Genomic DNA, 23,484 nt, shown 5'->3' on the forward strand with positions numbered 1-23,484 from the left:
CCATCTACCCACTCATCCATCCATCTACCCACTCATCCATCCATCTACCCATCCACCCACCCATCCACCCACCCATCCACCCACCCATCCACCCATCCATCCACCCATCTATTCAGCCATCCATCCACCCATCCATCCATCCATCCATCCACCCATCCATCCATCCATCCATCCACCCATCCACCTATCCATCCATCCCATCCATCCACCCATACGTCCATCCACACATCCATCCACCCATTTATCCATTCATTCATCCATCCATCCATCCGCCCGCCCACCTACCCAGCCACATAGCATTCACTGAGCCCCCATCATGCCTGTCAGACTAGCCAAATGCACGTTGATTGATCCCTTGCTTACCCTGTGTGATCCCCTCTGCCAAGTCCTGGGCAGCCAGGCTGAAGACCACTTTGCCTAGCCCGATTTCCTCTTTGTTGGGGTGGCCAGCGTGTCAAGAGATGATGACTGTGAAAGCCATGTACCAGGTGAGGGCAGCATGGAGAAGGGAGTTCCTCAACTGCCTGGAAGGTGCAGCAAGTCACAGAAAACTGAAAAGGCACATTTATACATACCTAGGGAATGGCCAAGCCCCTCTGGGGGCGGGAGCACGCTAGGCCGGCAGATGCAAAGGCACAGATGCCCAAAGAACCCGGGGAACCGGGTAAGGCTCTAGGTACAAGCTGAGAGAGGCCAGGTCCAGGGCTTGTGGCATGATTCACCAGGCAGAAGAGAGCCACGTGGAAGCTGCTCACAGTAGGCAGATGTCCCCCACCACGTGGCCTGCATGCTTAAGTGTCCTCAAAGGCCTGAGCCAGCTTTGCAGGGAAGGCACGTAAGCAGAGAGCCAGGTACCTCCCCTCCCCAGGCCTGAAGAGGAAGGACCAAGGGTGTCTGGCCAGGCAGAAAAGTGGGTCTACTAGTCCAGGGGCACCATGTGTCCTGAGATGCTCCAGACAGGGAGACAAGAGGCCCAGCTTGGCCCTGTCTCGGAGGAGAAGAAGTAGAGACCATACTTAGGGCTGCAGGGTAAGGCACCTATTTGGAGCCGGAGGCTAAGCCAGCCCACAGTGTTTTGGCTCCCTGAGTGCGCTCTGTGAGGTCAGCCCTGCAGACTCTCTGACCCAATAAGACTTTGAACTGACGTCCCAAGGTCACACAGCCTTAGAATTGGGCCTGCCTGCCTCTAGAGGAGTTCCTTCCTAGCCATAAGGGATGCCAGACAGGGATGGAGCCCACACCCTCCCAGGAGCCCTCTGTTTGTCAGAAAAGACACCATGTGGCTCCCTCAGGGCCATCAGACCAGTTCGGGCAGCCACCTGCACTGACCCTTCCTCATCCTTCAGCCCTGGGGCGCTCCTCTCCCTCCCCCGACTCCCTTAATCCTCTTTGTGGGGATCCTGGTTCAGCCTAAGCCCATGTCCAGAGACAGATGTTGCCCAAGGTCCCCTCACTCCCACCCCAGCTGCCGGTGGCCCAGAGGAAGGAGGAGGTAGGACCACACACAGTAAGTGACCTGACAGGCCACCATAGTCCCCTAGCCCACTGCCCAAGCCCGGCCCTGCTTAAATGGTGGCGACTCGAGACTGCGTCAACAGTGGCCCTGGGCAGCCAGGATGGACCAGAAACTGGCCCTTCCATGGCCCTGTCATTCATTCATTCAACAAACCTTTACCGAGTCCCTGCCATGAGCCAACTTTTCTAGACCCTTCAAGGAGTTGGCATATCTGTGGGGAGACTGACAATAACCCTGCGGAGGAATAAGCCAGGACAAGCTAGGGCCCCTTGGAGAGGGGCCAGGGTGTGGGTCAGCAAACTTCTCCCAGGGAGCTGACTTCCTAGCCAAGACTAAAGGAAGGTGCCCCAGGCAGAGGGAGTTGCCAGTGCAAAGGCCCTGAGGCTATATCTGGTCAAGGAACCAAAAGGAGGTGTAAAGCAAGAGCAGCTGACTCAGGATCCCTGGGCTGAGCAGGAAGAGCCTGGTGTTCTCCAAGGCAGTGGGGTGGCAAGAGATAGTAGGCAGGGGAGTGAAGAGGATGATTCATGTGGGAACAGGAGCTCTGTCAGGGAGCATCCCTGGAGGCAGGGATGGGGGGTTACGGGGGGGCTTCCTAGAGGAGGAAAACAGGGAGGACCTAACCCTAACCCTAACCCTAACCCTAACCCTAACTGCCTGGACAGAGGAGGCCATGGCTCTACCAGCAGGGGAGCCTGTGGACAGAGGCACAGCCTCCCTGGCCTCCCCTCGCTCTGCCCCCAGGTCAGGCGCTCTCTGGGCTGGTGGCCAGCTCTTACTCCCAACCCTCCAGCCACGGCTGCTGCAGCCTGAGTCTGTCAGCCCTCAGCAGAGACAGTGGCAGGAAGGGCCAGAGAAGGCCACCTTCAAAAACAAGGCCACCTAGAGAGAGGGAGCAGCTTACCCCAGTCCCTGCCTGGACCACTGACCCCCAGCAACCTCTTGGTCCTCCTGCAAATCCTCCCACCCCTGGGCACCCTTAGCCCTTGCACTGTCCCATAGAGGGAGGGTAGCTGGGGGAGATTCAGAGACCCCAGGGGACCTAGGCAGGGCAGGGTCACTGACCCTTACCCCCAACACACACCCATGCTAAATCGAACACCCCCCATCTAGGTGGCCGCCAAGCCCTCCAGGTGGCCCAGATCCCCTCCGTGATTTCTGGGAGTGGATTCCAAGTTCCTTGGGCTCCAGCTTACTTTAAGGATATAAATTAAAACCACTTAGCCTCAGGCAGCAAATGGGCATGGTTTTTTTTGCCACTGATTTCTAAGCAGCTCTGAGGCTGGACCACCTCAGGGTTGCAGGCAGGGCCTGCCCCTCCCTCCCCTCACACCTCCAGAGACTTCAGGACAGAGGGGAGCAGGCGTCCCAGGCCCCTCCCTGGGGGGTGGTCTCTGCCCTAGACCACCCTTCCTCCCCAGGACCTTGTCCTTCTGACCCTGCTGGACCTTCCGTCCACCCCCTCCCCTGGCAGTGCTGAGCCACCCCTCTGGGTGTCCGGCCCACAGCTGGATGACCTCTCTGCCCTTGATCCTCGCCCTCCCTGGAGGGGAGCGCATTTGCTGATATGCTGGGGAAACTGGGAGGCTCTGGTGCTCAGAGTGCAGGGGGAAGTGAAACCCAGCTGGCTGTCCTCGCACCCAATGAGGAATTCCCTGTGACCTTCCAGTGGCCCAAGGGAGCAGTTTACATGCATTCACTGCATGTCACCCGCGCACCTGGTGCTGTCCTGTCATCCTGCCACCAAGGGACATGCACTCATTTCACAGATGAGAAAAATGGATCTCCAAGAGGCTCAGTCCCTGGGTGAGGTGGGATAGTTAGCACAGGGCAGAAACAGACTCCAGGGTCATGTTTGGCTTCAAAGCAACAGCAGCCACGGCCACAGGTACCTGTCCCCGCACCTCTATGTTGAGAAGGGTAGCCAAGTGGGAAACACGGGCTCAGCCCCATGGGGATCGGGTGTAACTGTGGAGATGGAGCTGGAACAAAGCCAGAGCCCAGCAGGCACAACCCTGGAGATAGAGCCATTCTTGCACCTTCAGAGAAGAGGAATCTGAGGCTCAGAGAGGTGAACTAGTTTGCCTTAGGCTGCACAGGACCGGTGGGGCAGGAGTGGGGTCCGGGCCTCCCTTGCTGCCTCAGAGGCTGTTAGTCAGAGAGGACCGTGGGGACCAGCCCCTCCAGGGAGCAAAGACCTCTCCAGCCTGTTCCTTGGCATGTAGCTCACAGCTTGTCAGGGCAACGCGCTGCCCCAGGGGACTGATGTAACTTATCACATGACCTCAAGCACCCTAGCAAGGGGGAGCGGCTTACCCCAGTCCCAGGCTGGTACTACTGGTCCCCAGAGTGTAGGAGTCTCAGGAGGGCCTGGGCCACCCAGACCTGCAGGACCCTGGCAGCCAGCAGAGGGCCTCTGCTCACCTCTGGCCTCTATAGGGGAGGGGTAGTCATGCCCCATGGGCCCCTGCCAGACGGAACCTTGCCCACTGAGGTGAAACCAGGCCTCGCCAAGCTCCAGTTGCTTGAGTAGAACCGCAATAGAGCCAGGACGCGGCTGGAGTACAGCCCTACCCCTCAGACCCCGCCTCTCAGAACTCTGCTCCAAGTCCTCAGACTAGGCCCCGGGGGAAGCTGGGGCTAGCAGCACATGAGGCATTCTGGAGTCACAGGATCCAGCTTGGCTTGTTCTATCACTTCTGTGCTGTGTGACCTTGAGTAAGGTCCTGCTGTCTCTGGGCCTTGTCTTCCTTGTCAGTGAAAGCAGGCTGTTGGAGCCAAGAGTCCTTCTGAATGCCAGGACTCAGGGGACTTGGCAGCCAGCAGACATGCCCTGCTTCCCTGGCCTGTGATCCTGCAGCCTGCACACAGCCCCTGGCCCTCTTGCCCAACGCAGCTAGTATTGTTTTTAAAAACCAGAGCAACAGGATTAGCCAGTATTGGCCAAACATGGGGACCTTTGCCTTCCTGCCCTGAACCCAAGGCCCTGGAGTCCTCCAGGCAGGTTGGGAACTACGGACTTAACCCTTTGTTGGCTGGAAAAGAGGTCCCATCATGGACAAAGCCTAGACTTTGCAGCCAAAGTGCCTGAGACCATGTTCTGCCTCTCTCCTTGATAGGGCTTGAGACGTAATCCATCCTTAGCTTCCTCCTAGGATAACCGATAACACCCACCTTTGGCAAGGTGGCCTTTTGTGGCCCACAAAGCATTTACTTAGCCCTCCCTGGGAGCCAGCATTCTCGGGGTTCTGCTCAAGGGCACTGACCTTCCCCACCCAGCAGCCTCACTGCTACACCAGTCCAAACACTGCCGCACGCCTATGCTCACCGGCATCCCACCCAAGGCTCTCCTGCCAAAGAAAGAGGGCACCGGAGGCAGTGCCAGAGCTGCAGCAGCCCCCAGCCCAGAAGCTTCCTGCCTCTCCTGAGAGTGTGCGCCTGCAAACTGGAAATCCTCCCCAAGCCAGAAAGGGTTGGGGACCTTGGTTTTTCGACTTGGACAGGGAGATGGAGGAGGAGGATGCCCTTACCCTGGGGTGGCCTAGAGACTCTGGGATAGGCAGAGGGGCAAAGAGAGCCCGTGGGAAACAGGCCTGGGGGGAGCAGGAGGCTTCTGGGTCAGGGGCTACTGTTCGCAGCGGAGAAGCTGGGCAGACATTCTAACGTGACAGCCGCCCTCTTCCTCCCAGCCCAGCCCGGAGCATTCCCAGGGGAGGGCTGGAGAGGGCCCAAGGCACCGTTCCAAGAGACACTGGTGGTCCTGGGAAGGGGACTGACTCCTCCCTGGTTCAGCATGACACTCTCTGGACCTCCAGCATGTCCCTTTAGTTTAAATGAGGAGGTAGCCCAGAGGCGTGGTTTTCCCACCCTTTTTAGCCCTAGAGCCCCTGCAGGAAACCCCTAAAATAGAAACAATAAAGGGGAGCTATTCTGATGGATCCAGGGGCCCCGGCCAACACGCCCACCCGGCAGCCTGAGGCCCCTCAGAGGCTCTGGAGCAGGTGGCCCCTGGGAACGTGATGACTGCGTCACCCCTTTCTGGAGCGCAGGATCCCAGCACATCTGGGAGAATGCGCCTTTCCCATTCAGCCATGGCTGCCCCAGCTGCCTTCCACGCTTTACAAGGTCCTTCCTTCTTAATAAGGAAACCTAATTTTGCTGCTCTTAATGAGGAAGGCGGGTGGGAATGAGTAGATCTGGCAGTCATGGGACACCTGGGAATGGGGAGGGACAGTGGAACCAGATGGGCATAAGCCTCCAGAGTCTTGGTGGGGCCCCAGGAGCACCCTGGTTCCACTGCCCCCCAGGGAACTGGCAGCCCTCCCAGCGTTCCCTGTCGTGAGTTGGCTCCAAGGACACTGTCACTCTTATGGAGCGCTATAGGTGCCACACCAGAGCTTGGAGTTGGAGACCCAGGCTGCATTTCTAAGCTGGGTGTGAAGGGCCGCGGGGGGGGGGGGGGGGCGGGGGGGGGCCTGGCCTGGAGCCAGTGCTGAGTGGGGTTGGGTGCATCCACCCCGGCCAGGGCAGCCCGAAATCTCCCAATGGCTCTTCTCTGAGCTCTGGGGAAGCCATGTGTCCTAACTCCTTGCCTTTTCTGGGTTACAGAACCTGACGTCTGCGGGGCTGGGCAGCAGATTGCCTTTCTAACAGGCTTCCAACATGTGCTGGTGCTGTGGGGAGTAGCGAGGAGTCGGGAGTGCCCGCCATGGTGGGCGCAGGAGCTTGGCAGCGGCAGGGAACTATGGGCAGGAGAGGGCCCCTGGGTGCTAGGACTCAGAAGTAAGTTACAGAGCCCCACAGGTGGAGCAGAGAACTGGCCTCAGGCCACCCTAAAGATGGTCACAGGGCATTCCCAGCCAACAGCCAACTGGGGCCCTTGCTGAGTGGCGGAACAAGGCGCAGTGGAACCCCAGCCCTGCTGACCTGGGGACCTGCCTTAGCCAGCCGATCTCCCCTGTGCACCTGTGAGGTGGGCCTGTCCGCCCACCCCGGGGCTCCCAGGCTTTGCACGAATGGTGACTCACGCCTGCTTTTCCTCCCTCCTGGCAGGTGGTCAGCCGAGTGGCAGCCCAGCAAGGGTTTGACCTGGACCTCGGCTACAGACTCCTGGCCGTGTGTGCCGCCAACCGAGACAAGTTCACTCCCAAGTCTGCCGGTAAGCGTCTATTGGCGTCTGTTCGGGCTTCATTGGAAGGTGGGAGGGGACCAGACACTACCAGGGCTGTCTGCCACCTGGGTGCCTTGGGTCATCTAGGTGTGGTGTGAGCTCCAAGGAGGAGCAGCTCAGCAGCCAGGCTCTGGAGCCCACAGGTGAGGGTCAGCCCTATGTCTGTCCCTGCACATGTTCTTGTCTTAGGGCACTTTAGATGCACTGCAGGGCCACAGAGGGCTCCAAGGCATGATGCACCCCAACAGCAGGCACTGTGCTGGTGGCAGGACATGCATCCTCTCATTCCAACACCACAATGACCCCTGGGCATAAGAATTGGGATCAGCCCCATTTTATAGGTGAGAAAACTGAGGCTCAGAGAAGCAGAAGAGGTTTCCCAGGGTCACTAAGCTAGAAAGCAACAGAGCTGGGATTCAAGTCCAGGCCTATACTCCAGAGTCAGCGTGCTAAACCGTTACACTCCACTGCATTCAAAAAACCCATTTCTTGAAAATCAGAACAAAATGAAACGATATATCCAGTGTTCCTAAAAGCCTGCCCTGCAGAAGCATCGAGCTTCCTGACCCCATCTTTCATAAGGGCCACAGAAGTTGCCAATCAACAGTCTGTCTATGGGGGACTTAAGCACATTAACAATGCAGTTTTAGCATGGATGCCTGGGTGCCGCTATGGTCCCAGATACTCAGGAGGCTGAGACAGGAGGATCACTTCGGCCCAGAGTATGGGGCCAGCCTTGGCAACAAAGTGAGACCTATCTTTAAAAAAAAAAAAAAAAAAGCCAAGATAGAATTTTACAGTTACCATCATCCTCATAACCTGGCTTAGACAGCAGGTACCCAGCAACCTTTACAGCAGACAAACCTGTGGCCTCCTAGCTGTCACATGCTGAGTGTTAGTCTCTGGGCCTCAGTTTATAGCCTCAGGAAGGCAGGAATGATGAGACCTGCCTTGCAGGGGTCATGGTAAATTCTAGAAATATATAAAGTATCTGGCACAGTGTCTGAGTGTTAACATTCTTTATTGATTCAGGGCCAGTAGTTGAAGGGGGGTGGGGGAATCGCGTGTCTTCTGCATGACAATAAAGCAGACAATTTCATTAGACTCACCAGTCAGTTCTTTGGTGTGTGTTTGGAAGTAGCCTTCAAGAAAATACTTAGAGGAAGTCTCACAACGGGTTTCCATAAATCTGCTCATCCATAGTGTCTTGAATGCGGTTTACACTCCCCTCCGAAAACACTTACAGTCCCCAAACGTGGGTGTGCTTCACTTAGAAAACCGTGTGTGAAGGTCTCGTGAGCCAATAGCTGCTCTGAAACCCCTTCTCCGCCAGCCTGAGCTGGGATATTGCTGTGCACAGAATCGCTTGCCAGAAAACAGTCTTGGAATCTCACAGGGAACGTCTATTCCTGTCGGAATCTGCAGTTTTAATAATAAGTCAATACAATTTAGACGAGGGAAAAATTGCATCTTAAGAAACGCGTCTCTCATGCGCCTGTTCTGTGCAGATACCCACCGGGACTGAGGTCACCAGGGGAACCAGACAGGGTCCCGCCTGCAGGAACTGACAGTCTGGGGTAGGGCTCTGCAAACTTTTTCTATAAAGGACCAGATGGTGTCTATTTTAGGCCTTGTGGGCTACAAAAGCAATCATAGATGATATATAAAGGAATGTGTATGGCTAGTTCCAATAAAGCTTTATTTATAAAAACGAGTGATAGCCAGTAGCTTCCTGGCTCCTGGCCTACAGGAAGAAGAAGCCATTGATCAAATGATTACAGGAGCATGTGTGTGTGCACACACGTGCATGTGTGTAAGTCAAGCTGTGTTAAGTGCTGTGAAGCAGAAGTCATCAGATGACGTGGCAGTGTTGGGGATGTTGGTCTCACCATGGGGTCAGGGGACGCTTTGGAAAGTTAAGAGTTGAGTGGGTAAAGAAAAGGAGGGCACAGTCCTTCGTAGGTGAGGGGGCATCCTGTGCAAAGGCCCCGAGTGAGGAGGGAGCATGGCTTTGTGTCAGACTAAGATAATGGTAGTGGTTCTGGAACCCCGAGTCGGGGGACATGTGGCAAGGGTGAGGCGGGTGAAGGCAGCAGCTGAACTCGCAGGGCCCGTCTTGAAGGTCGTGGTCTTTGTCCTAAAGGAATGGGAACACGGTTAAATCCTCATTTTGTAAAAACTTATTCTGCTACCAAAGAATAAATTGCACAGAGGAGTGGGGGTGCTGGTCAGCTGGCAGGTCACTGGTGAGTTTGGGGTGCTGGAAAGGAAGACAAGAGTGGAGTGAAGGGAAGAGAAAAGGAGATCTAAGGGGAAAAACCAGACTGGTGCTGGAGCTCAGTGGTAGAGAACTTGCCAAGAATGTGAGAGGCCCCGAGGTTGTGGCCTGCCCCCCTGCCCACTCCCCCCCACACACACACACACAAAAGGGAGGGTGGGGAAGGGGCCCCAAATCAAGACAAAGGATGCATAGCCAGAGAGGTAAGGAGAACAGAAGACTTGGCTGCCCCAGAAGTCCCAGCTGTGGCCCTGTGGAGGAGGAGAGGCTCAGGGCCCTGTGCTCCCCCTTCTTGGCAGTGAGAGGAGGGGGCTCTCCTAAGCCCTGGCCTTATTGGCACGTGCAGGGTATTTTCCTGTGGTTTGCCACAATTCTCAGCTTTGCAAGACATCTTCATTGATGGATAAGAATACTGAAGCTCAGAGAGGCCCTGTGACTTGCCTGGAGTCACACATCTCATAAATGATAGAGCTGCAACTTGAACTCTAGCCTGACTCTGAGCTGAGGGCTGTTGCCTGCTCAATCACTGTTGACTCTAGGGCTGGTCAGGGTTCTCCATTAGGAGACTTCTGCTTCCTGTCGCAGGATCGGGGAAGCCACTCCCCTCGGATGAGATGTCACATGTGCAGGGCTCTCTGTCCAGGCCCCATGCTCCTCAAGTGGCGTTTCCAGCATCACTTCTCCTGAAACAGGGAATCCTTCTGTCCTTTACCTGCAACTCTAGCTGTGCATCGCTCTTGGCAGGTCACAGAGCCCCTTCTCATATATTGTGTCCCATGAGTCACATGATGTGTCCTAGGACCCCCGATGAGTTCTCAGACACCCATTCTGCCACTGGGAACTCTGAGGCACAGCAAGCCTGTGGCTTGGCTGTCACTTGAATTCCCTCCATAGGAGTCCAACCCTTGTCGGGCTGACAGCCATGACCCACCACCATTCCCAGGCAGTGAAGTCTGGGTCATCCCCCTGCCTGGAAGCGCAGGGGTCATCTGAGTGAGCCTCAACTGCTGGTTTCATTCACGGAATGCAGGATCTGCTGGGGACAGTCTGGGACATAAGACAAGCAGAGGCCACAGGGAGCAGAGCAGAGACCCCAAGTTTAAAGGGCAGCTTGGTGCTGGCCCCTCCTTGACCACCCTCCCCACCTGGGAGCTGTGCCTTGGTCTGCAGAGAGGGCACACACACGCTCAGCTGTCTCTGAGCACTCAGCAAGCTCTCTAATGTGGCAGGAGAGAGGGACCCCCCAATACCTGACCACATGGGTACCGAGTGAGTGCCACTTCCTGACCTCCATCTCTCCCCAGCTTGGCATCCTCCTAACTGGCCCTCACTGCCCAGCAAGGCTGCCTCTCCCGGGGCTCCCCTTGCCTCTGGGGTAGGTGCATACCCTGTAGTACCCTGCCCCTGGTGTGTGTGTGTGTGTGTGTGTGTGTCCCTCTCAGACCTCTCCCGGGTGGCCTCTGCAGTTCCAGAGCTCTCTGTCCCCAGAGCCTCTGTAGCCAGCCAGCTGCTTCTCCTCCCTCCGGTGTCTGTGTCTGTCTGGGCTCCTGCTCTGTCTGATCACTGTGCAGCTTTCCCAATCCTCTGTCTGTCTATCTCTCCCTTCCATGTCTAGCTTCCCATTGCTTTCTTTCTGGATTTTCTCTAGGTCTCAGACTTGTCCCCTGTGTGGTGTGTCTGTGGCTATGTGCATATGTGCACATCTCTGTGCGGCGCATGTGTGAGGTACCCGGCTGTGTGTGCGCGTGCATGCCTGTGCATTTGGCTGTGTCTGATGTGTGCGAGTCTGCACGTGTCCCTGTGTGTGGTATGTGTGTGTGTGTGCCTGATGTGCACAATTGTTTTTGTGCTGTGTGTGTGCATGGCCGCCTAGGTGGGTGCCTCCCCTTCCCCTCCTCCGGCCCCATCCCTGTCTGTCTGGTCAGGAGCTGGGCTGGGCCAAGGAGCAGGATGAGCTCATGCGGCACAGGAGAGGAGCTTTGTCAGGATGGCTGGCGGTGAGCCGGGCTGGGCATCCGTCTGGGGCTGTGGAGCAGGAGCTGGGCCTGGGGGCAGCACTGCTGCAGCTTGTGCCACGTGTGTGTGTGTGTGTGTGTGTGTGTGCATGCATGTGTGTGGGGGGGGGAGAGAGAGAGGGAGAGAGGGGAGCCGGCGCCTGGAGCCGCAGACACTGCAGCAGCCAAGGCGGGCGTCTGCACGTGGGGCCCTGGTACCCAGCCCCCAGCCCTTTGTTCTGGTGCAGCCTTTAGCCTCTGCTCACACAGGAGCAGGAGCGCAGGCGCGCACAGGGCCAGGATCCTCCTCATCGGAGACTCCTGGGGCAGCTGCTTCCCCCCACACACCTAGAGCAGAAAGTCACCTGCCCCGCCCCCGCCTCCACCTCCTCCCTAATGCACCCACCCTGCCCCCACCCGCCCCGCGTGCCAGCCCTCAGCGACTTGGCAGGCAGCGCTGAAATGTCAGCCTCATCACGCCCATCGGTCCACGCTGGCTACGTGGGTGAGAGCACCAGGCAGTCGCCATGTCCAAAGTCCCCGGGAGCCCTCATGCCTCAGCTCGTGTCCATGCTTGAATAAATCTGTGTCACCTCAGCTGACCCCACTGAGCAGCCAGCGTGTGTTGAAGTAATGGAACAGGGAATGTCAGAGCCCCGGAGATAGAAAGTCCAGGGATCAGAGAGGGGAGGACCCACCCCGAGTCACAGGGAAGCCCAGGGGGCCTGGGGGGCCCACTGCCTTTCCTAGTGCCCTTCCTGTTTCCCTGAGGTGTGACGGCTGTGTCACCTGGGCTGTTGGTAAAGTCAACATGTACACAGCGCTGTGGGAGGCAGGGGCATCCCAGGGCCGTCTTGAGAAGCACCATTGGGCATTTGGAGAAGGACCATAGAACTCAGGAGAGTGGAGAGTGGTCAGGGCAGGAAGGGGCAGTCCCTGAAATCATGAGGAGGAGGCCAACCTTCCTTAGGGACAGGCGGAGAATGTTTGTCAATCAGAGTGCTGATTGGCCTTCGTGGGCTGGATGCAGCCTGCAGATACCTGGGTCAGACTGCTCAGTAGTTTTAGAAAGTGATTATCAGTTGCCCTTAAATGCTCTTTAAGAGAGGGCCCTGTTGGGTAAATGTCTGACTTCCTTTGAATCGGAGCCTCGAGACCACATTCCCTAGAGTGACTAGGTTAGGGTAATACCCCCTGGAGCAGTGCTGTGCCCAGCCCCCCTCCTCCCTATTGTCTTACACCCAGTGCATTTGAAGACCAGCCTGGCCCTGTGACACATGTGTCTGACCTCTGTTCTAAGCACACCCACACATCCCAGCCCAAGTAGGCTGCTAGCTTAAGTCCCCATGCGTCTGCTTGGTTGGGTCTCCTTGGCATGCTCCCCAGAGGAGCGAACCATCATGGGGCATGTCACAGGTCACAGGAGGTAGACTGAGACATGCCCTGGGCCCCAGCTGGCCCTGGAGATGAAGAATCAAGAATGTGGGGTCCCCTGCCTCGCCCCTCTCTGTGGCCTGCAGTCTACTTAGGAGGGGCTTGGGAGAGGCTTATGCAGGCTTAGAGAGAGGCCCTGACCCCAGGGGCACTAGTGTCCTGCCATTCACAGAGGTTGAGCTGGGACTCAGGCATCAGAGGCCAGCCAGGTGGTTCCCACGTCTTCTACTCAGGACTCCTTGAGCCAGGAGGTCACTGCGGTTTCTGGCTGTCTTTGAAACCAAGCCTGCTGGCTCTCACCTTGCAAATAGGGGACTCTCAGACCCCTGTGGTGGTGGGGACATTTCTTGTGACTCTCGAAGGCCTGACTCCTATCTCCACCTTTACGCTCCCTCTTAGCCTCTCTCCACCCTTCTCTGCCTCTGCCCTCTCCACGCAGCCGCCTTCCCGTCACCAGGGAGGACAAATGGCCTCATTCAGGGACACCCTGCCAGAGCTGTCTCTCTAAGACAAAGCTGTGCGCAGCTCTCCGTGAAAAACGGCTCACGGCCGCCCAGCGAGCAGGCGGGATTGGTGGGTGCAAATTGCAGGGGATTTGTTAACTCTGCTGGCTCCCCCGAGACAGCAGGTAGGCGAGGCCATGCCCTTGAAACACCAGGCTGCCCAGCAGGCTGGGGCATCCTTCCAAGGCCAAGGACAGACTTCCTCCTGGACACTACCCCACCCCCACATCTGAGCTCAGCAGAGCTGGAATGTAGGAGAGGGACATGGCTTCCTTCCTCCTGCTGGGCCGTCTCTACCCCTGAGTCAGGTCCCCTGGAAAGGGCTCTGGACTTCATCACCAGGCCCATGGGCACTGGAGGCCAGATCTGTGCCATGGAGAAAACCTGCTCATGTCCTTGCCCCTGCTGTCCACACTGTAGGGGAGTCTGGGACTCTTACCAGCACACCCATTTATAGAGGAGGAAACTGAGGCTCTGGGAGGGGAAAGACAGACCCAGCTTACAAGGCTCCTGGTACCAGAAGCAGGATTTGCTTCCAGGAGGCCAGGGCTGTTGCTCAGGGAGCTACCCGAACTTCTGAGTGACTATGACTGGGCAGTCTGTCTTGGGGCAGTAGCCTTGGCCTTTCCCCTCCCCCCGTTCCCTGAGGGATGAGCCTGGGATCAGAGTGACCTCTTGGAGAAGAGGGACAGCAGGAGGAGCTTTGTGAGCAGAGTCCTCCCAAGCCAAGGAATTGGGGAGATAACTACTGAAAGGTCCCTGGGGTGCACAGTGAGGAAGGGCAGAGCCACCCCAGAAATGAAAGAGGGCTGAGGATTTCCATGGCCATTCAAAATAAGACCTGTGGGAAAACGCTTAGAACGGAGTCATATTATTAACGTCTTAGAACAGTTACAAAATGGTCTACAGGGTATGATCGCAGCCAGGTACAGAAACAAAACATGAGTGCATCTAGGCACAGAAAACAGAAGGGGATATCCGAAATGTCAACTTATAAATAATAGATCTATCTGGATGAGGGCGTGCATGTGACACTTCTATTTCCCACGTTTCCTGCAGGGGACAGGTATTCTGGAGCAGTGAGAGTCATTGTGGCCTTTCTTCAGAGCTCAGTTGCAGTTGGCAGGGGTGGGTGAGACTGGAGAGCCCTGTCTCCTGGCTGGCTCAGCAGTTTCCCAGGCACAGCTCTCTGAGTTCCCTGAGAGCCCCAGGAGTCAGGCCTCAGCTTGTCCAGAGGCCACCCTTCCTGCCTCCCTCACATCTGCCAGATTAGCTCATGGTTGCCACTCCCACCCCTGCCCGGGTGTGCGAGGACAGTGCTGCCTGAGGTCCAGCCAGTGGACATGGAATTTCCAGGCTTTGGAGTGGGGGCATCTCTGGTGGGGAGAGGGCATCTGAGAGCCAGAGACCCTAACAGGTGGACCCTTCTCAAAATGGGCCTGCTCCTCTTACCCAAATGGCAACCCTAGTCTAGAGCTCCTGCTGGGAATCCACGCCACCACCCAGCCTCCTGGTTGGGACAAGGGGTCTGGAAGTGGAGGGGTGGGGATTCATGAGGACAAGCTGCTGGAAGATTCCCACAGAATGTCACATTTCTGAGATTGGTTTCCCCGGATGCAGACCCTGAGATGAAGCTTCCAGGGCATGACACTTCTTTAGGAGAATTCCAGAAAACACTGATAGAGAAGTGGAGGAGGTAAGACCAGAAGGAGAGGAAGTTAAGGAAGAGTGGGATTGGTAACTAAGTTGCTGGGAGGGGACACCTGGGACTCAGTCCTGCCAGGACCTCTGGCAGACAAAGGAGAATGCTCCCCTACCACCTGAGCCTCGGGGAGAGGAGGTATTTATCCACCATGCCATGGCCATTATTGGTTGAAGGCTGCTTGGGGTAGGTGAAGGAACCTTCCAGCATTCACACAGCTCTGTGTGAGGACAGACAATTCCCGGGCAGGGTCATGGAGTACAGTGAGCAGAGGGTGGTGGACAAGGCACCTGCAGGGCCTGCCTCGAGGCCTGTCCACATTTCATTCCTCTGAACACTCCCCTCATCACCTCAGCCGATTCCCATCAGCTCGGATTATGATTGTATTGTTCATAGTTTACTCACTTATTTTAACTTCCACATGGAAATTGTAAAGGGACATTTTATTACCGTAACCGGAGGGCCAGGCTCCCTTGCCACATTCAGAAGCTGTCAAAATGAAGACAGTAGAAGCCATGTCTTGTGCCTGAGTTGAGCTACGGGTGTCTGTTCATCTGTTCAACAGCTGGAGCCTGGGCCCCTTTTCTCCTAGTTGTAAGGGGAGATGAGAGAGTTCAGGAAAGAGTTAAAATGCAGTGTGCTCAAAGTAGGAGTAACAACACCCTAAGTTGGAGGACAGCTGATGAGGCAGTGATTTTCTCACTGGGGCCCTTGAGCACCTTCGTCATCCTACGGGCCACGTCATCTCATCCACACATGAGGATGCTCTTGTCAAAGGACAGCCCCGAGGGAGAATGCTGGGACATGGGGAGCCCGTGCCCCAACAATTTCTCCCTCCATTCAGGGCCTCTGCACCATTTCATGGCTGCAGGACTTTGAAGGGCAAGGAATGATTAGCTTCCGGGGCCAGGTCCACCCTTTTCTAAGCAGAGGCCTGCAGACACATAGAAATGCAACACACACACAGGCCTTGCTCTTGTGGTTTGAAATAAATGTCTCCATTCTGACAGGAATCCTGCCGTCAGTGTCCAGCTCTGTGAAACCCCAAAGCAGGCTCATTTCCATTTTAAGGAAGAAACTGAGGCCCTGAGGGCTGGTCAGGTGGTCTCTGCAGAAGCAGAAATGGGGATCAAAGCTCTGGCTAGGACATCCCTGCCGTAGCCAGGGACCCACTGGTGCCTCCAAATAACTGGAACAGACTGTCTGGAGATGCAAGTCCACAGTGTTATCACCCTGAAGGCACCACAGTTGTCACTCTGCAGGCACAAGTCTGCCTTTCTGAGTCTTTCCGTATCTGCCTCCTGCCACCCAATCCAAAGGTATATTCAGGACAGAGGTCCTGCCAAAACAATCCCCCTGCACTCCCCCAGGGCGCCCTGAGGATGCTATGGCTTAATAAAGCCATCAGCAGCAATTAATTCTGCAGAGAAAAGAGCCAGGTAAGAGGATTAAGGAAGCCAGAGCTTTGGTTTTAAGATGGAGCTTAGCATCCTCGCCCCCAGAGGAGGGATTTCAGGGGATTCGAGGGTGTGAGAATGAAATGGAGCAGGGGCTTGGCAGGAAGTAGGCAAGTTGGTTATGGAACTTTCTTAGCAAATGTTGCAAGCCACTGCCTCGTAAATACCTTCTGGGTTAGACAGACAGGAATTAACAATGGTGCAGTCTTTATCAGTCTTGCCTATTTAGACTGACACAGCTGGGGCAAGTCAGAGAAGCACATCTGGATTAGGAACAAATCTGATCTATATCCCCTTTTAGTCAGGACACAGCAAACATGTGATCAGCGAGTATAACTCACTTATCTCACCTCCTGCGACTCGAATCTGCCCCGTTTTCCAGGTGAGGAGACTGAGGTTTAGAAAGGTGAAGTCATTTGACCAAAGCAACCTTATTACAAGGAGCCAGAGTTGTGACTACATACCAGTCTGACCTCAAAGCCATCTGCTGACCCTGCTCTCTGAACAAGTTAACATGAAATCCTGGGAGAGACATGATAATGACTCATGACACCTGTCAAGATCACCTAAATTGTTTGCAGGTGGCTGTGTTGAGTATGTGACAGTGATTTCTCCCCATGGGTAGGTTGAACACCTTCCCGTCGTAGAGCTCATTCGACACTCACAGCCCTGCAGGTGAAGAGGAACAGAGAGCTTGGCTTGGCCCCAATTTCAAATACTGTCTCCAGAAACCATTCAGCTATTTCCTAGAGAAGAGGAATAGTTAAAACATGTGTTCTGTGGAGCAGCCTTCCTGCTCTGAATTCCACCTACCAGGTTAGAAATATCACCTAACCTCTATGAGCCATTTATTAAGAGGGGATCCTACCAATGCCTACATCATAGGCATTAAGTGAGTTCACTTATACAGGGCCTGTTGTCTAGAAATTGTTATATATGTGCTAGTAATTTTATCTTACTAATGGGTGTGGCCCTCACCTGTCCCCAGGGTCCATCTGACATATAGGACAGGGAAGAGGGCCCTGGCCAGCAGACTCCTGCCCTCTTGCCCAGCATGAGCTGCCAGGTCATAGTGTGCAGAAGAGCAAGTGCTCCAGGAGACCAGGCCCTAGAATCTCTGGGTCTCGGCCTGCAGGACCCCTGATCCAGCTCACCTCCACCTTTTAGCAGCTCTCAAATCAGGCCGAGGGAGCTTCTGGGATGGGGTTGATCTCAAGCACAGGTTGAGCCCAGTGCCAGAAACCAGAATTGAGAGGTAGCCTAGGGCAAGCTTCAGGATCAAATGACATGGTTTTGACTCAGCTCTGCCACTTCCATGTTATATGTGACCCCAGCTTTGTCTTCCAGCCTCATAAAATGATGGATACAAAGTACATCACACAAACAGACATCTCACAACAGTTTTGATCACTTATTAAGTCCTGCTTGGCAGTCCAGGCTTTGGAACCTACTAACTGTGTGACTTTATGAAAATCACTACACCTCTCTAAAGTTGGGGTCCAGCAGGTCTCTTGGCTGGAGCAGTGATTCTGTTTCCATGGCAACCCAGCTGTCTCTCAAGAGACAATCTGGATGGCGTCACCCTGGCAAGGTGCTCTGCAAGATGGTAATTCCCCTCACTGGGGACAGGGTGGTGGCCAGCCAGGTGGCTGGAAGGCAGCAGAGCCATCTTGGCCATGCCAGCTGCAAGTGCTGTTCCTGGGCCCAGAAAGATACAGAACCCAGAGCTTGGGCTCTCCTTGAACCCAGTGGCTCTCCTTGAAGAGTGGTGAACAGATGCTTCATTTTCTTCCTAGGAACATTTCCTGGCTTGTTGAGGCTGGCCAGGTGGGAAGCACTGCCCCGGGCTGGACTCCTGCAGGGAATTCCAGGGGACCCAGTCTCACCTGTTTGAGATGAAGAGACACTATTGTCTCTGGCAGGAAACAGGATTTACTGGGGGGAAAAATTAGGAGTCTGCCTTTCATACAAGCTCATAATTATAATGACAGCAGAAACTGGGTGCAAAGGATAAACTAAATTCACCCCTGCCACATAGCACCTGGTTACCTAGGAAGTGCAAACTGTGTGATTGACATTAGGTAACCCTAGAGATTTTCTGCACCCTCAAAGAACTTGCAGACCCAGACCAGGCAGGGACATGTTCAGCAGGTAGACAGTGTCAACAGGCCCATATCACAGGGTGGAGAAGCTGAGAGGCAGGAATGCAGAAGCCCCTGGGCCAGCCACTTCCAGCTGGAAGTTGCCAGCCTAGACTGAGCAGTGGAGGACAGTTCAGGGACAGCCACCTTCCCTCCCTTTACAAACATGAGCCCTTTACAACAATTCACGATGAAATGTTCCTGTCCTTTTCCAGAGGAAGAGACTGAGACTCAGAGAGGTTCAGTGGCATGTTCAGAGTCACACAGCTGGGGAGGGGCTGGGTCAAAATCAGAACTGGGTCAGCCTACCCTGTCAGCGTTGCTGCCATTTGTGGTATGTCGCCAGGGGGAGGCTCCATTTCCTGGAAGCCCGAGGCCTCTTTCTGAGTCCAACAGTTCTCTACCCCCACTCTGGTCCCCTCCCCCACTCCCTCCCACATTCCCTTCCCCATTCCTCTTTTCTTTCACTCTGTCTCCTTCCTCCTCTGTCCCTCTCTCCCGCTCCTGCTCTCCTTATTTCCTTTGTCTCTTCCTTTCCCCCTCGGGACCACAGATTCAGGCACCACTGATCCTGCTGGCTACAGCTCAGCTCAGCCACAGAGCCACTGCCAGCCTCTTGCTTTAGGCCCCAGGACCACTGTCCAAGGGGCACATGGCTCTGGTCCAGCCCTAGAATGCTTGCTCTGCCCCCTCCTGAGCACTCCCTGCTCAGGAAGTGACATAATTGCAAATATCCCCATTTCCTCCTGGCCCCATGTGGTCTTGAGCCCCTCTCAGATGTGTGCCCCAGATGTTTAGAATCACTTCCTCTAATTAAGCGTCTGCGGAGAGGCAGGGGACTGCCTGTGCGCAGGGCACACGCCTGTGCAAACTGGGAAGAGAGGAAATGGGAACTTGCCCTCCCCATGCTCTGGTGGCGGGAAATTGGTGCGCCTTGAGCTCCATGGGGAAGCCAGGCGGGCTGCAAAGTGCGGTGGGGAGGCCCACGCTCTTGATTGTATGGTGTGGAAGCCTGGATGGTCCCCTTGGGAGAGATTCACACCCACTGCTGGGGATGGGGCCTCTGTGTCTGGCTCTCCAAATAACTTCTGTGTCTTCTCCAAATGGAAGGAGAGTGCAGGTCAAGAGTCCTGCACTCTGGAGAACAAGTGCAGGAAATTAAGGTGGCCCCAAGGCCAAGGTCAGGTCTCCTGAGGGCAGTAGGGCTCCAGTTGGGCCAAGGCTAGATTTGGGGGTTCTGGTCCCATCTCTGCCTTGGGTGGGAAGGGCTGCCATAGCTCTGTGTCAGATTTGCACGTCCACCCAGCCAGACAGGTGATACAAAGGGGGCACTTCAGCGGGAGGAAAGAAGCAGGTCTGGGGAATCAAAGCTCCCAGCCCCCTCAGCAGGACAGCCATGGTGCCAGGGTCCACCTGAGGCCACGTGTAACACATGCTCAGAACTGCCAGGATTGGGATTCTGCAAGAAAGCAAGTGTTTTTTCTTTGTTGCTGGCCACCTCTTATTTAAGACACTATGACCAGCCCAGTGTGGTAGAAAGGTGGCTCTCAGTGGCCAGTGAAGGCATCAACCCTCTATCACTTGAGCAATAGTCAGGGACAGATGATGACTGATGCAGGAAGGCAGGTCAGTCCAGAGAGAGTCCGTCCTGGCTTTGCCTCCTTCTCTCTTCCTTTTGAGCTACGTGGCTTTATTTATGTATTTATGGGTGCCGAGGAGCAGGCCCAGGCCCTTGCACATGCTAAGCCCACACTCTTCCACTGTCCTACATCCACCCTGGTGCTGAGTGGCTTTATGGAACTGACGTGACCTCTCTGAGCCTCAGCTGTTGCATCAAGAAATGGGGATACCTCTCTCTCAGGGTTATTTGTGTTGAGGAGTAGATGGGATGAGGTAGAGGAAAGCTGTTTGCCCCAGGGGCTGAGACAGCACCCTCCCCACACAGAAAAAGAATCACATGTGGGAGGAAGGAGACTCGAATGGGGAAGAAGATGGCGGGCAGGGAAGGGGTAGCAGGAGGACAGTGCCTTTTGGGAGCTCCTGAGGCAACCTTAGGTGTAAACAAGTATGGGCAGGAGTGCTGCGTTATTCTTACAATTGCTCTCTGACATGAATGTAGGCACTAGAGGTGTTTTTAGGGTCAGTTGACCCAATCACTTACTTTTATCTGAGAAGAGACTGGCACAGAGGAGGGACACAGTCTTCCTAGTGTCCCTTTCATGCCAAAGGCCAGGCTGGCAACGTCAAGGACTCATCACTAGTACTCTTCCTGTTACTTAGTTACTGCCCCCAGCACTAGTACTTTCAATTACTACAGTTGCCATCTCGACTGCTGCTATTGCTGTGATTACCACCCACCTGTGGCTTTAAATACTATTATCCTACCGGGTGGGCATCTCCAATCTGGAGTCCAAAATCCCATACTCTGAGATACGGGGCAATTCTACACCTGATATCATGTAGCAGGTCATAGCCAAAACGAGGCGCCCTAAAAATATTGCAAAAAACCACCTCCAAGTGAACCGGGGATATAGCTCAGTTGGTAAGAGTGCTTGCCTCACATGCACAAGGCCCTGGGTTCAATCTCCAGCACCACGGGAAAAAAAAAGAAAAAGAAAAAAAAAATCACCTTCAGGTTATGTCTATAATTTGGATATATCTAACACAAGAGAATTTTAGTTTAAACTTGGTCTCCATCCCCAAGATATCTCATTTTTTTTAAAGAGAGAGAGAGAATTTTTTTAATATTTATTTTTCAGTTTTCGGCAGACACAACATCTTTATTTTATTTTTATGTGGTGCTGTGGATTGAACCCAACGCCCCGCACATGCCAGGTGAGCGCGTTACTACTTGAGCCACATCCCCAGCCCTCTCATTTTGATCTAAAAAAAAAAAAATCTGAAATCCAAAATACTTTTGATGTCAAGGATTTCAGTGAGGGATAGTCAACCTGTACTGTTACTACTCAATCAAGCATTTAGCTTTTACTGAGTCCTTACCATGTTCCAAATGCTGGGGAAAAGAGCTCACAACCATCCCCCCCTGCATCATTACAAAAATCTTAAGCAGAGGCTGGGACTCGCTGATCTTAGTAGTAAACTCTTATGATCCTGGTGACGCAGGAGACTGAGGCAGAAGGATCACCAAGTTCTAGGCCAGCCTCAGCCACTTAGCAAGACCCCTAAGCAACTTAGTGAGACTCTGTCTCAAAAAATAAAAAAGTTTGGGGACGTAGTTCAGTGGTAAAGCGCCCCTGGGTTCAATTCCCAGAACGAAAAAACAGAAAAGAAACTGTGACTCAGGGAGGTTAATGACTTCCTCAAGGCCACCAGCTAGCAAGTGGTCAGGCTAGAATGCAGATCCAGGAAGTCCATCTCCAGGCACACCACACCTGGGTCTCCAGTCCACCTCGCCTCCCAGAAGGAAGAAGAAGGCCTGACGAGGCCCCCAGATGTGTGGAGGCCTAGGGGCACCCCGGGAGCAGCGTGGCTTACGACTCAGGCCAGAGGGCAGCTGCCTCCTTGTGGGATCTGACTGTTCCTGTCCTGCCTCACCTGGCCCACCTGAAATTCCTCTGTCCACCTGTTCATTCACTCTGACATTTGACCACAGCAGAGGAAGACAGGGGGCCAGGTCCTAGACTCACACAGTTCTGACTATCTGAGCTTCCAGCTCAGGACCTCACCAAGAGGGGTCTCCATCCTCCTGGTCAGGTGTCAGTAAGTGGACATGTCTGGCCTGTAGGCTCACTCCAGCCCCTGTGACTCCAAGAGGATGCTGGGCACAGCCTGTAGTACTATACCTCTTGCAGATGAGGCACCCATCCCAAAGCCTGGAAACCCACAACTGTCTAGAAAGATCTAGAATTTAGAGGTATATGAGGTCATTCAGTCATCCATTCAGCAAGCACTCATTGTGTCACCATGCCCCCAGCTCTTGCTGGGCTCCTGGACATAGTGTAAGTAAGGTGGCCATCATCCTCGCCCTCCAGGGACTTGAAGCTTGACAGGCAGGACAGACGTGCAAGAAATGACCTCTGACAGTGGCTTTGTCAGCATCATGATGGTTCTATGAAGGACAGTGGGGGGGGGGGCCTCAAGGAGAAGAGTTTAGGGAAGGATTTGCTGAGAAATAACCCTTGCTGGGAGGCTCCAAAGAGCAATCTGCCCGGAAAGGAGGACAGAGAAGGGTACCGCTGGCAAAGGAAAGTGTTCAAAGGCCCCCCTACAGGTGGGCTCCACTCTCCTCCCTACGTCTTCTGACCCTGTCCCATCTGTAGGATGGGAACAGTGAACAGTGCCACTCGCCCCTGGGGTTCCAAGCATCCAAGAAGTGAATCGCAGTGCAGGTTCTGGCACCCAGCGCTGGTTCGTTGAAAGCCTGGGGAACCAGAGGCTGCCTCTTGGATCCTGGCTTCCAACCACCCCAACACTGGGGACTGTCAGCACTGGTTGTTCATGAGCATAATTAGGTAATTGGGTCAAATTCAATTACACCCCACACTCCCAGGTCTGTCTGGGGCTCAAGAGGGGCACAGCCTCCCCTTGCTGAGGAGCCTTCAGGAGCACTGGTGTGGTTCCCGGGGCTGAGCCTTCCCCCTATGCAGCCTGGGACATGGCCTACATCCCAGATGGGGAAACCGTGACAGGGGACAGGCGATGCCACCTGGCCTCTGTCTTAGTCCATTTGAGCTGTTATAACAAAATACCTTAGGCTGAGTGATATATCAACAACAGAAATTTATACAGCTCTGGAGGCAAGTTTAAGGTGCCTGTAGATTCAACCTCGGTGAGGGCCCATTCTTTGTAGATCCCACCTTCTTGCTTTATCCTCACCACAGGGACAAAAGTTCTCGCCCTTTAAAAGAGCACTGGTCCTGTTTGTGAGGGCCAAGCCCTTGTGACTGAATCACCTCCTTGAGATTTTGACACATAAACTGTGGAGGGACACAAACATTCAGACCATTAGCATCCCCAGGGCTGAGATCCCCAAGGATTGATATTTTTTCCTCCTTCAGAACCCAGTCTAAGCTGCTTGCAGGGGACTTGCCCTCCCTTGTGAATGTATTAGCAGTCCTGGCTTCAGATCCCCTGGAAAATCCCAGAGATTGGTGAGTAGGTGGGGCAGGGGGACTCAGTTTCCCTGCCACTCCTGGATTTGTAGCCATTTCCCCGTCTGGTTTCAGGCTGGCACACACGGCTGCTGCCCCACACTTTGGCAGATGGCCATTGTGGGAGAGCATAAAGTTGGGCAAACCAGGGTTTAGATGCACCTCCCAGGGATTTGCT

At 54.7% G+C, this 23,484-nt stretch overlaps 1 protein-coding gene across 5 annotated transcripts in view; it reads left to right on the top strand.

Moving 5' to 3' along the window:
* ZMIZ1 (zinc finger MIZ-type containing 1) overlaps nucleotides 1-23,484 on the top strand; it is a 175,170-nt gene that overhangs the window by 77,406 nt on the left and 74,280 nt on the right. For all 5 annotated transcript variants that reach the window (XM_081268295.1, XM_081268299.1, XM_081268298.1 and 2 more), the window contains one exon: nucleotides 6,569-6,674. In XM_081268295.1, coding sequence (XP_081124421.1) covers nucleotides 6,569-6,674 — 106 coding nt within the window. The remainder of the gene's footprint in view (nucleotides 1-6,568; nucleotides 6,675-23,484) is intronic.

The sequence above is a fragment of the Spermophilus citellus genome, assembly GCF_964194105.1.
Source record: "Spermophilus citellus genome assembly, chromosome: 15".
In the NCBI taxonomy this organism is placed as follows: Eukaryota; Metazoa; Chordata; class Mammalia; order Rodentia; family Sciuridae; genus Spermophilus; species Spermophilus citellus.